Source organism: Nerophis ophidion, linkage group LG26, assembly GCF_033978795.1.
Source record: "Nerophis ophidion isolate RoL-2023_Sa linkage group LG26, RoL_Noph_v1.0, whole genome shotgun sequence".
Taxonomy (NCBI): Eukaryota; Metazoa; Chordata; class Actinopteri; order Syngnathiformes; family Syngnathidae; genus Nerophis; species Nerophis ophidion.
The window spans coordinates 23367677-23380968 of record NC_084636.1 but is presented as its reverse complement, the minus strand read 5'-3'; the positions used below and the strand labels follow the sequence as shown (position 1 = coordinate 23380968).

Below are 13292 nucleotides of genomic sequence, written 5' to 3'. Positions count from 1 at the left end.
TTTGTACTCCATAACTATTGTGAAGAAATAAAGTGGTTGCGGTGGTCAAGTACGACCGCCAATTTCAGTCCACAAGCACAGTGTCCTGACCAGATATCTAGATCCCTAGATTGATTGTTGTAAAATGTTCTCTATCACATTGTTTTGATCTGGAAATGGACGACGACAGGCTCAATTGGGTCAGTGCCGGTTGCTTGGGCATTTTATTGGGTGTGGCACCAGCCGGAGATGTTGACATGCAGAGTTTCAAGCTCTCCTTAAACTCCAGCGGGTGACTTTTTAAATGATGCTACTGTTCATTTTAGAATTGATTTTAAAACATTGCTGTTTGTTTTTAAATCTTTACATGGACTGGCACCTCAATATATCTCGGATCTCATCCAAATTTACATTCCTGCGCGCGCTCTGAGGTCCGAGAGCCAGTTCCAGCTCGTGGTGCCCAAGACCAGACTTAAGACCAGGGAGACAGGGCCTTCTCTGTGGTCGGCCCTAAGCTCTGGAACACTCTACCCCTCCATGTTCAAACTGCTTCCACAGTGGAGTGTTTTAAGTCTCGTCTTAAGACCCACTTTTATTCTTTGGCTTTTAACACTATGTGAGTTGTGTGGTCCTCTGTCCTCTGTGTTTATCATACACTTTGATTTCTATTTCACTGTTTTAATTGATTTTACCCTTTAAAATTGTTTTTAATCATATTTGTTTTTATATTGTTTTTTTTTTATATTGGTTTTATATTTATTTATTTTTTGTTTTTATTCAGTCATTGGTGGAGCATAATATTGTTTTTAACATGGCTGTGCAGCACTTTGGAAACGTTATTGTTGTTTAAATGTGCTATATAAATCAAGTGGATTGGATTGGATTAGTAGTGCTGCTACTTTTGTAGCAACGCTTTTGCCGCATCATGTTCAACATCTTCCCGCTTGACGCCCAACCACCACCGGACGATGGACCTCCTGCTGTTTTCTTGGGAATAAATTATTCCTCCATTTGTTACCAGATTGGCACCTTCTCTCTCTCGTATTACCACTCGCACCGCTCCGCTTACACCAACTGCCACTTACCTATGGTCCATCCCTCTCTGCTACCTCTCTGCTCCGCGAGTGCGTATGACGTTGCACGCGCGACAGTATGTGACGTATGTAAGACGGTGCACTTGTTCTATCTCTCTGTGCAAAGAAAAGCCTGAAGTTTAATGCCCGCAGCTAAAAGCAACTGCCTGAGAACATACACTCGAATATGCACAAAATAGTCATCTCATTCATCGTACATAGACAAACCCACAATATATTGAGTATATTCGATATATCGCCCAGCCCTAATACCATATATACAAATTCTTGCCTTCCAGGTGTTAAGTTGATGCAGCATTCCGGCAAAATGCGGTATTTAGTGAATGCATAATTTCATGGTTTTCTTTAAGTCTTTTAATTCAGTCAGCGGCCTTCAACAAGTCGGGTGCCGCACTGCAGTACACACTGCCGCTTAGTGCAAACGAGGTTACCTTTTTATTACAGTACGTAGTCTTTCTACTGACTCTGAAGAGGTGACTGAGGATAACATTGCATACACGGAATGAAACTTGAATTGGTAAAAAGGGGTCATAATGTAAAAGATAAAATGAGACTTTAATAATGAGTCATAACCATGTTGACGTTAATACAGAATGATTCATTTCGAACCTCTTTGATGACTCACATGTAGATCTCCAAATGAGTTGGCAGTCTTCATCGAACTGGAAGTATTGGAGCTAAAAAGTCTCCTTGCCGCTGCTTGCAGGGCTTGGGGAAAAATCTATAATTCCATATGCTTTCATTGAGCCGCCTCATTTGCTCAGTTAAGCCTCCAGTCAGTTGAATTAAAGCTCTTAGCACTTGTGTGCTGCTGTTTTATATGACGGGTGAGGATAGAAACCTTTGAGCCAACAGGACGTAATGTGGTGTGCACACGCCCGGAGTATACTGTACGCTCATCTGAAGTTACTCCGGTTTGAAGACGGATGGGTCATCTAGTCTGGGGATGAAATATTTTAAGTGGACTGAGTTTATTATGCATTGTTAAGGATGGGCAATCGAAGCAAAAAAGTGGTGCACAACTTGGCTGCAACCAGTAGAGGCACCGCTGATTTATTCTCAGAGAGAATGGCCAACTGGGTTTCAAAGGTGGGAGCAAACATGGCTCCCTGTCGTCAAGTGAGGGGATTTTGACCAATCAGAGAAAGTATTGCCAGAGAATCTCCTAAATCATTAGTCAAAAGTCCCTCACAGGGTGCCATGTTTGCTACAAACATCGAAACCCGGTTGGCCATACTCTCTCTATACACAGGTCTGAGTCCCCATCCATACCGTTTGTTTACATACAAAACCTTGTTTTTAGATGAATACTTCCAAAGACAAAATGACAAAAACATTTCACCAACTGGTAGGTTGCAATTAGTGAGATTCTGATCCTGATAATTGGATCGAAAATAGTCGACATTTGCCTTTTTTTAACTGATCAGCTGATGGGCTTCCAGAAAATAGGCTCTATGAGAGGGGCTCGATCTGGGGCCAAGAAAAATAAATTGATAGACACAATAAGCGCATATACATGTTACAACACAGAAACCCCAAGACTTGCAACAGTAGGGGTGGGTGGACATCTGGTGACGAAGCTGCAGCCCTTGGCGCTGCTCCAGTCATTTGTCACACATAAGGAGATAAGCAGTGGCAAATGCATGGGGTAAGGGCGAGGGTATGTGTGCATATGTGCAGTCCATGGTCCATGAAGTGTGTGTGTTGTTATGTCTATAGGCCCGGAGTTGCCAAACCTTGTTTTTAGATAATTACTTCCAAAGACAAAATGACAAAACCGTTTTACCAACTTGTAGCATGCAATTAGTGGGATCCTGATCCTGATAATTGGATCGAAAATAGTCGATATTTGCCTTTTTTTAACTGATCGGCTGATGGGCTGCCGATTTTAAGTATATTTTTAGGATTTTTAGATCCCAGTGTTAACAAGGGTAAAGACTGAACCCGCATTACATTTAGAAAACAAGGAAGAAAGGAAGGATACCTTATTGTCATTGCACAAGTACAACAAAATGTCATTTTCAGCACATACCCGTTTACGAGCGGACATACATTGTGCAGGGTGAAAGAGTATGAACACTGGTGGCTTGCCACTTACAGCGCCCCAAAAAATAGGCTCTATGGAAGGGGCTCAGTCTGGGGCAGGAAAAATAAATTGATAGACACGATAAGCGCGTATTCTTGTAACAACACAGAAATCCCAAGACTTGCAACAATAGGGGTGGGTGGACGTTTGGTGACGAAGCTGCAGCCCTTGGCGCTGCTCCAGTCATTTGTCACATCTAAGGAGTTAAGCAGTGGCAAATGCATGGGGTAGGGGTGTGGGTATGTGTGCATATGCGCAGTCCGTGGTCAATGAAGTGTGTGTGCTGTTATGTCCATAGGCTCGGAGTTGCTCTTCAGGCACGGAAAATTTCACTGCACATTGGTACATTTCCATATTCCTTGCTAAACACATGCAGGAGTTGCATCCCATCTCAGCCCCCGGATTGTAAATAATGTAAATAATTCAATGTATGTACCCTGATGACTAACTTGTGTGATGACTGTGTTATGCTGATTTGTACCATGAATTGATTTCCATGGACCCCGACCTAAACAAGTTGAAAAACTTATTCGGGAGTTACCATTTAGTGGTCAATTGTACGTCAATATGTACTTTACTATGCAATCTACTAATAAAAGTCTCAATCAATCAATTACAGGAGGATGAGTATCTTGCCAATGAACGCATTATCTATCCACAGTGTGAAGACGCTTCTAAGAGACTAATCCTCACCACTAAGTTTAATCCAAGTATCATTAAAACTGGAGGAAAACGAATGGATAAGCATGCTGCACACACACACACACACTGAGCAGGGATGATCGATTCAAATGACTTATTTAGCACGTTATTTGGACCTTAGTAGATCCTGCTTTCAGTTTTTTTTGCTCTGGACTACCTCAAGTATTTAATTGAATTGAATATATTTGACAAATTTGAGTTGAAAATGTGCACAATTCGTGTTTCTGCTAAGGAGTGTTGGTACAGCAGATCTCACAGCCAGTCCGGTTGAACACATTTGCTGTGGACCGAGGTTCGGCTACCCGCGGCTTTCGAGCCTCATGCGGATTTTGTGCGCCGCCGTAGTGGCTCCCTGGAGCATTTTTGATAAAGGATTGAAAATGGAAAAAGATGGAGACAAAATAATTTTTGGTTTTAGTATGTTTTTCATTGAGGACAAACATGACACAAACCTTCCCAATTGTTAGAAATCCCACTGTTTATTATGAGTATTTGGTGAACATCGTTTTGTCCTACTAAATTTGGCCGTTCTTGAACTCACCATAGTGTGGACTGTGACGCGACAGTTTGTTTACATGGAAAATCTTCCACTCCTTCTTTGTCTCATTTTGTCCACCAACAGGTTCATGCTGTGCGCGAATGCACAGAAATGCACTTTGTTGATGTTATTGACTTGTTGGAGTGCTAATCAGGCTATTTAGCTACATATTGCATCATTATGCCTTATTTGTAGGTATATTTGAGCTCATGTAATATTCTATACTTTTATCGCAGCTAAAAGCAACTGTGTGAGAACATATACTCTAATATCATGATAAAGTCATTTTCTATATCGCACAGAGACAAACCCGCGATATATCGAGTGTATCGATATATCGCCCAGCCCTACTTTCAGCCTTAAATAAAGTAAACACACATGTTCATCTTTTATTATCTATTACGATTTTCACACCTCTGTTGTTTCTAAGAACCTACTAGGAAAATGCCAATGCGACTCTTTAGTGGTTCCCTAGAGCATTTTTTAAAAAAGAATTGAAAATGGAAACAAATATGGGGGGGGTAAATAGTTTTGTTTTAGTATAGTTTTGTTTGAGGACAAACATGACACAAACCTTCCCAATTGTTAGAAAGCCCACTGTTCAATTTGTTCAATAGGAGTATTTAGTGAAAATCGTTTTTTGTACTAATTTCGGCCGTTCTTGAACTCACCATAGTGTGGACTGTGACGCAACAGTTTGTTTACATGTCAAATCTTCCACTCCTTCTTTGTCTCATTTTGTCCACTAAAAGTTGTATGCTGTGCGTGAATGCACAAAGGTGCGCTTTGTTGATGTCATTGACTTGTTGGAGTGCTAATCAGGCATATTTGGTCAGTGCATGACTGCAAGCTAATCAATGCTAACATGCTATTTAGGCTAGCTGTATGTACAAATTGCATCATTATGCCTCATTTGTAGGTATATTTGAGCTCATTTAATATCCTTTACTTTTATCTTATTTGTATATAATTTAGTTTTGCATGTCTCACGACACTTTATCTGTATATAATATTGGCTGCTTTTCTGATAGTTGTTTGTATGCCATGTTGTTCCAGACCACAGCAAACGTTACCTAGCTTGCCAAAGAATGTAATACACCTATTAAAAGAAGACTGTTTCCTTTAACTTAGACACACACATGTATACATTTGGTCATTGAAAGCTAGTCATGTTCAGAAGTTATCTCACCTTATGAGTAGACTCTGATTTACTAATGGTAGAAACCATTTGTAGAATAAATATTTAATATCAACATTTCTGTCAACGAAGATTTGCTTCAGCCTTGGACACAGTCATTTTGATAGTAGGCTATTATAGCTAATATAGACACTTACTTAATTTGTTGCCTTCATTAAAAGACTTATATACATATATAGGCCACCTACTCAGTGGCCTAGTGGTTAGTGTCCGCCCTGAGATAGGTAGGTTGTGAGTTCAAACCCCGGCAGAGTCATACCAAAGACTATAAAAATGACACCCATTATCTTCCTGCTTGGCACTCAGCATCAAGGCTTGGAATTGGGGGTTAAATCACCAAAAAGGATTCCCGGGCGCGGCTACTGCTGCTGCCCACTGCTCCCCTCACCTCCCAGGGGGTGTACAAGGGGATGGGTCAAATGCACAGGACAATTTTCACCACACTTAATGTGTGTGTGACAATCATTGCTACTTTAACTTTAGTTTAATTTAATACACAGCTTTTAATTTTTTTGCGGCTACAGACTGATTTGTTTTTTGTAATTTTGGTCCACTTTGGCTCTTTCAACGTTCTAGGTTGCCGACCCCTGCTTTAGACGTTCAGTCTTTTTCAGTCCGACAAAATGGTTGTTTGAATAATCCAAGAAGTTGGGCAAAAGCACACGACAAATGTGACAAGGATTTTTCAAACTTTTGGTCAAAACACGTCTGTTCTCAGTGTTGGAATATGAGCGAGCAGCAAGTGTGAGGGAGTGAGACACAAAGACGGTGATGACTGAGGCATCTAATCCAGGCGATGCCATTCTTATCAGGGTCCAGTGGATTAGAGTGAGCCTCTTCCTCACCACACAATCCTTCCCAGACAGACACTCTCCACGGCCCAAGGGCCCCCCGATCGATAGGCCTGGGATTGATCTCTCTCTTTCTCACTTGTCCTGATTCACCTTTATTAAAGCTGCCATAGCCTTGCAGCATCTCCAAGCACCTTTAGTGGACAACAAATAGTGTAAATGATACCTTGATCTGTTTTATTTGGCATCAAAACAGAGCCAAAATCTTAGCCTGTAAGTTAACGCGCAGAGTGTTTTTTTAACGCTGTTAACTCTCTGCGCATGCGCGTAAACTCATATCGAACGCCTGCAAAGTCATTTTATACTTCAGCAGCCATTCTGTACCTTTGCGTAGCGTTTGGTTTTTTAAGCATCTTTCTCTACGCCAGGGGTTTCAAACGTAGGGCCCGAGGGCCGGATCAGGCCCGCGAACAGGTTTTATCCGGCCCGCGGGATGAGTTTGCTCGGTATAAAAACTGAAATTTCTGAATGAAAGAAACAACTGTTCTGAATGTGTCCACTGGATGTCGCAAAATAAATTATTTGTATCTTTGTGGATGATGCTACATATGTACAAAATAAACCCCATGATGTTAGTACATAGATCGAGGAAAATGATCAAACTACAAAAATAACATACGGTAATTTCATTTTGATATAATATTTGTATCTTGATAGATTGAAAATTAACACCAATGAGTTGACCACACTTGCCAACCTTGAGACCTCCGATTTCTGGAGTTGGGGGGTGGGGCGGGGGGCGTGGTTAAGAGGGGAGTAGTATAATTCACCAACGCGAGTATTTCATATATATTTCGTATATATATATATATATATATGTATATATATATATATATATATATATATATATGTGTGTGTGTATGAAATACTTTACTTTCAGTGAATTCTAGCTGTATATATTTATTTTATTGTATATATAAATGAAATAGTTGAATTTCCGATGGCACCTATCAAATACACAGTAATACAAACAAAGTTGTTCTACTAACTGTACTGTGCTTGCTGGTTACTAAAAAAAACAACAACTCTTACCTTTCACTATTTGAGTAACCTTTGTTCTGCCATTTGCGTATTGGCGAGCGATCTCCGAATCCGGGAACATAACCTTCACGGATTTGTTGTAGACATCTGCAAATGAGAACAGGATGTTGCTTCCAGCTATCAGCATAGCCATCTTTGTCTCAGCATAAGATAGACCATCGGGTCTTCATTTTGCGAGGTGGCCCATAATACTGGGTTGTGAACGATGCTGCGCTGCGGACGCTTTGTGCTTCGCTGACCATACTTGGCTTAGTATATCTGTTCACTGTGTTCAATGGAGAAGTCTGTTTTACAAAATTTACAGGCAACATACCCCTTCCCCTTCGAACTCTCCTGGATAAACTGAAATGTATGTTTCCATTCTTTTTGGAACTTGCAAGCGTATTTCTTCATTTTGTTCGTCGACGGTGTAATATATTGGGTTGAATTCAATAACCAGGCGACGTGATGAAGTTATGTCTCTTTACTGTGGGCTTCAGAACAGACTCCCTAATGCATATGTTCCTTGACTGCACTTAAATGTAGAATATATGTAGAATATCTTTATATTATTCATATATTATATATTGTATATATAATATATTATATATATTATATTATTTATTATTATGTTTGTTTATTGTGAGCGAACTGTGGTGCCAAATATCCCCCAGGGATCCATAAAGTACATTCTATTCTATTATATGTATAGTAGATGGCAGTATCGTCCTGTTTAAGAGGGTCACAACATCGCTGAGTCTGTTCTCATGGAGCTTGAGGGGGTGTGGCCTCCAGCTCCAACTGAATTTCGGGAGATTTTCGGGAGAGGCGCTGAATTTCGTGAGTCACCCGCAAAATCCGGAAGGGTTGGCAAGTACGGAGTTGACTGATGAACATTATCACATAATTTATTCAGAAAAAATAAATAACAAAAAAAGTATGTATACTATTAACCAACCTTCCGCTTGTCTGAGGTCTGGTCGTGCGGGCAACAGCCTAAGCAGAGAAGCCTAGACTTCCCTCTCCCCAGCCACTTCATCCAGCTCCTCCTGAGGGATTCTGAGGCGTTCCCAGGCCAGCCGGGAGACATAGTTTTCCCGACGTGTCCTGGGTCTTTCCCCGTGGCCTCCTGCCGGTCGGACGTGCCCTAAACACCTCCCTAGGGAGGCGTTCGGGTGGCATCCTGACCAGATGCCCGAACCACCTCATCTGGCTCCTCTCGATGTGGAGGAGCAGCGGCTTTTCTCTGAGTTCCTCCCAGATGGCAGAGCTTCTCACCTTATCTCTAAGGGAGAGACCCTCCACCCAATGGCGGAAACTTATTTCGGCCGGTCGTACCCGTGATCTTGTCCTTTCGGTCATAACCCAAAGCTCATGACCATAGGTGAGGATGGGAACGTAGATCGACCGGTAAATTTAGAGCTTTGCCTTCCGGTTCAGCACCTTCTTCACCACAATGGATCGATACAGCGTCCACATTACTGAAGACGCCGCACCGATCCGCCTGTCGATCTCACGATCCACTCTTCCCTCACTCCTAAACAAGACTCGCAGGTACTTGAACTTCACCTGTGGCAATATCTCCTCTCCAATACTATTATACTAGTTTACTATTAACCACAACAGGTAATTGTAAAAAATATATATATATATGATTTGTATAATTTCAGAATGTGCTTGTTCTATTTTTAAACAAAGAAAACAATCAGAAGTTGTCTTTATTTTTAAGTTATCGTGCCGTGATTGTATCTGTCCGGCCCACACGGGACTACATTTTTCTCCATGCGGCCCCCTATCTAAAATGAGTTTGACCTTCCACTTGTTTGGCCTTCAGGTGCAGGTATTGAATCGAAGGCCAAGCAACTTTCCTTCTGATTGGTCAATTCAATTCGAACGCTCGCAGTCTCCCACATTGCAAGCGCAAACAAGGTCCGCGGAAAACCAAAACGAGGCCTGTACGCGTGAGGTTTTTGGCACTGTTTTGACGGCATTGTTTTACTGCGTATGAAATAGAGGATTTGCACGATGCCAACCTTCTCTTTCTTGTCTTCTCTACAGATGACACGCCCCATCCAGGTGAAACCGGCTGACAGTGAAAGCCGTGGAGGTAAGCTCCTTCTTTTTAACTTCTGTTTTCCTTGGTATGTGGTATTTGGTTGTTTTGCGTGGGGGTTCGCTGGTCTCCCACGCTTAGAAATAAGCACCAAAGCACTTGAATTCCATGTTGTTTTTGTTTATTTGTTTGTTTGTTTGGATATGCAATACAAGTCCACTACATCAGCTTGTTATATTTTTTAATGATCATTATTGGACTCCTGAAGGCTCCCCACCACACCCAAAACATACACACACTAAGTCAGTGGTTCTCAACATGTTTTCATTGATGTACCCCCTGTGAACATTTTTTTGATTCAAGTACCCCCTAATCAGAGCAAAGCATTTTTGGTTGAAAAAAATAGATAAAGAAGTAAAAATACAGCACTATGTCATCAGTTTCTGAATGATTAAATTGTTTAACAATGCAAAATATTGCTAATTTTTAGTGGTCTTTCTTAAACTATTTGGAAAAAAAGATATAAAAATAACTAAAAACTTGTTGAAAAATAAACAAGTGATTCACTTATAAATAAAGATTTCCACACATAGAAGTAATCATCGACTTAAAGTGCCCTCTTTTGGGATTGTAATAGAGATCCATCTGGATTCATGATCTTAATTCTAAACATTTCTTCGCAAAAAAAGGAATCTTTAACATCAATATTTATGGAACATGTCCACAAAAAAATCTAGCTGTCAACACTGTTGCATTTCGTTTCAAAGTTTGTGAACTTACATTCATATTTTGTTAAAGTGTTATTCAATAAATATATTTATAAATGATTTTTGAATTTTTGCTATTTTTAGAATATTTAAAAAAAATCTCACGTACCCCTTTGCACACCTTCAAGTACCCCCAGGGGTACGCATACTCATTTGATAACCACTGCACTAAGTTATCTCTTTACATGCACTAAAAACAAAAAATTGACTTAATGAGGTTGAAACTAGTTTTTTCCTTCTTTCTTTCTTGTTTTAGTTTATTTCGAGCATGACCCCACTTATATTACAACACGTCACACAATGTCATACCATTTCTCTTTACATCATGTCCGAAAAGGAGCGTTTACGAATAACTGCGTTCATTCTTTCCATCCATCCATCATCTTCCGCTTATCCGAGGTCGGGTCGCGGGGGCAGCAGCCTAAGCAGGGAAGCCCAGACTTCCCTATCTCCAGCCACTTCGTCTAGCTCTTCCCGGGGGATCCCGAGGCGTTCCCAGGCCAGCCGGGAGACATAGTCTTCCCAACGTGTCCTGGGTCTTCCCCGTGGCCTCCTACAAGCTGGACGTGCCCTAAACACCTCCCTAGGGAGGCGTTCGGGTGGCATCCTGACCAGATGCCCGAACCACCTCATCTGGCTCCTCTCGATGTGGAGGAGTAGCGGCTTTACTTTGAGTTCCTCCCGGATGGCAGAGCTTCTCACCCTATCTCTAAGGGAGAGCCCCGCCACATGGCGGAGGAAACTCATTTCGGCCGCTTGTACCCGTGATCTTATCCTTTCGGTCATGACCCAGAGCTCATGACCATAGGTGAGGATGGGAACGTAGATCGACCGGTAATTGAGAGCTTTGCCTTCTGGCTCAGCTCTTTCTTCACCACAACGGATCGATACAACGTCCGCATTACTGAAGACGCCGCACCGATCTGCCTGTCGATCTCACGATCCACTCTTCCCCCACTCGTGAACAAGACTCCTAGGTACTTGAACTCCTCCACTTGGGGCAGGGTCTCCTCCCCAACCCGGAGATGGCACTCCACCCTTTTCCGGGCGAGAACCATGGACTCGGACTTGGAGGTGCTGATTCTCATTCCGGTCGCTTCACACTCGGCTGCAAACCGATCCAGTGAGAGCTGAAGATCCCGGCCAGATGAAGCCGTCAGGACTACATCATCTGCAAAAAGCAGAGATCTAATCCCGTGGCCACCAAACAAAATTACATCAGTGAATGATTAATACAGCAGTTCTTGTAATAGATAATTAAGTCAGTCATTATCAAACTGAGATGAAAAATATCCCATTTTCAATAAGGTTGATGTTAAATTCTCATAATTCTTCCTCTTTGTGCTTTGTAAGCACTATTAGTTTGAACAACCACTTAAACTGGATCAGATCAGTACATTGTTTGACTTATTTACTTAGTACATTCCATACTTTAATTATACATAGTATTATGCTAAAGGTGTTTAGTGTTGTACAAACTTAGTTTTTTTCCCTAATTGTCATGTCTTTGTGATCATGTTCTGTTTAGTTATGTTCTGTTTTGTTTTTGACTCCATTAGTTCCTGTTTTTGCCCACCCTGATTGGTTTTAGTTTCCATGACAACCATTAGTTTCACCTAGCTCATTTGATTGGACTCACGCACCTGTCAATAATCACAGCACTATTTAAGCCCGTAGTTGCCAGGCAGTCAGCCTGGCGACATCACCCTCTACACACCCTTGTTACCTGATTGCTCACTTCTTGCCATAGATTCATCCGTTTCACGTCACAGTAAGTGTTTTTATTTTTCTTGTCCATAGTTCTGCCATTGTGCGAGTTTTTGTTTTCAGAGCTAAGTTTTGAACCTTTGCTGAGAGCCCCTTTGTTTGTTCCTTGTTTTTTGAGTTAATTATAAAATATGTCATTACTGTACCTTCACGCCATGTCCGGTCCAGTCGATTTATACCACGGGTAAACAAACCACACCATAGTCCTAGTCATGACACAAAGGTTATATTTCTCCTCATTAGTTGAGAAGAATTGTTCCACATTCTCAGGTAGAAGGTTATAGTTTGCCTTGAATATAATTTTAGCTGTTTGCAATTTTACCAAATCATTGAAATTCAATATTTTGACTCAATAAATAAAGGGTTTAGATGTTCTATATATCCAACATTATGTGTCAGTCTAACTCATGTTTTTTGTAACACGGTCAATGAACGAAGTGTACTTTTGTAGTTATTTCCCCATATTTCTACACAATAACTCAGATATGGTAACTCTAGCGTGCAGTAGAGAATATGAATTTACTGTTAATACATGCGTACTTTCTATTTTAACATGTCCTATTGACACTTTTGTTAAAATGTAACAATCACATATTCTTCTGTTGTTTGCATGCTTTACATTAGTTTTGGATGATTCCACAAATTTAGGTATCAATCCGATACCAAGTCGTTACAGGATCATACATTGGTCAGATCCAAAGTCCTCATGTGTCCAGGGACATATTTACTGAGTTTATAAACATAATATACATTTAAGAAAAACAAAATAAGATTTTGCGATGCTAAAAAATATCGATGTAATCATAGTAGTATCGACTAGATACTATCCTGTACTTGGTATCATTACAGTGGATGTTAGGTGTAGATCCACCAGTGGAGTGTGTAGTGAAGCATGTTTAGCTATTCCTCGTCCTGCAGGGATGATACTTGTAAGAAACATACTTTTTTTGTCGCCATTGAGGCGAGGATTAGTGATTTAGAAGTAGCTAGACTGCTAGCTAACGAGCCATGCCTTAAAACACCTCTTCCTGATGACGATTCAATGATATAACTTCACCTTTGTCGTTAGTTTTTAAGCCAAAATGTGTCCGTTCTCCCTTTTCTGTCTACACACTGTCTCTGCTGTAAGTAGTCCGTGATTGTGCGCTGCCGAACATGCTCCTCTGCTCATAAACCAGTAATGACACAACGAGAGTGGTGGGTGACCGGTACTTTTTAGAGGACGTATAGTACTGAA

General features: G+C 41.0%; 1 protein-coding gene across 6 annotated transcripts in view; it reads left to right on the top strand.

Moving 5' to 3' along the window:
- The window catches only part of celf5a (cugbp, Elav-like family member 5a), a 781548-nt gene that overhangs the window by 420399 nt on the left and 347857 nt on the right, over window positions 1-13292 (top strand). For all 6 annotated transcript variants that reach the window (XM_061888544.1, XM_061888546.1, XM_061888543.1 and 3 more), the window contains exon 3: window positions 9527-9575. In XM_061888544.1, the coding sequence (XP_061744528.1) occupies window positions 9527-9575 (49 nt within the window). The remainder of the gene's footprint in view (window positions 1-9526; window positions 9576-13292) is intronic.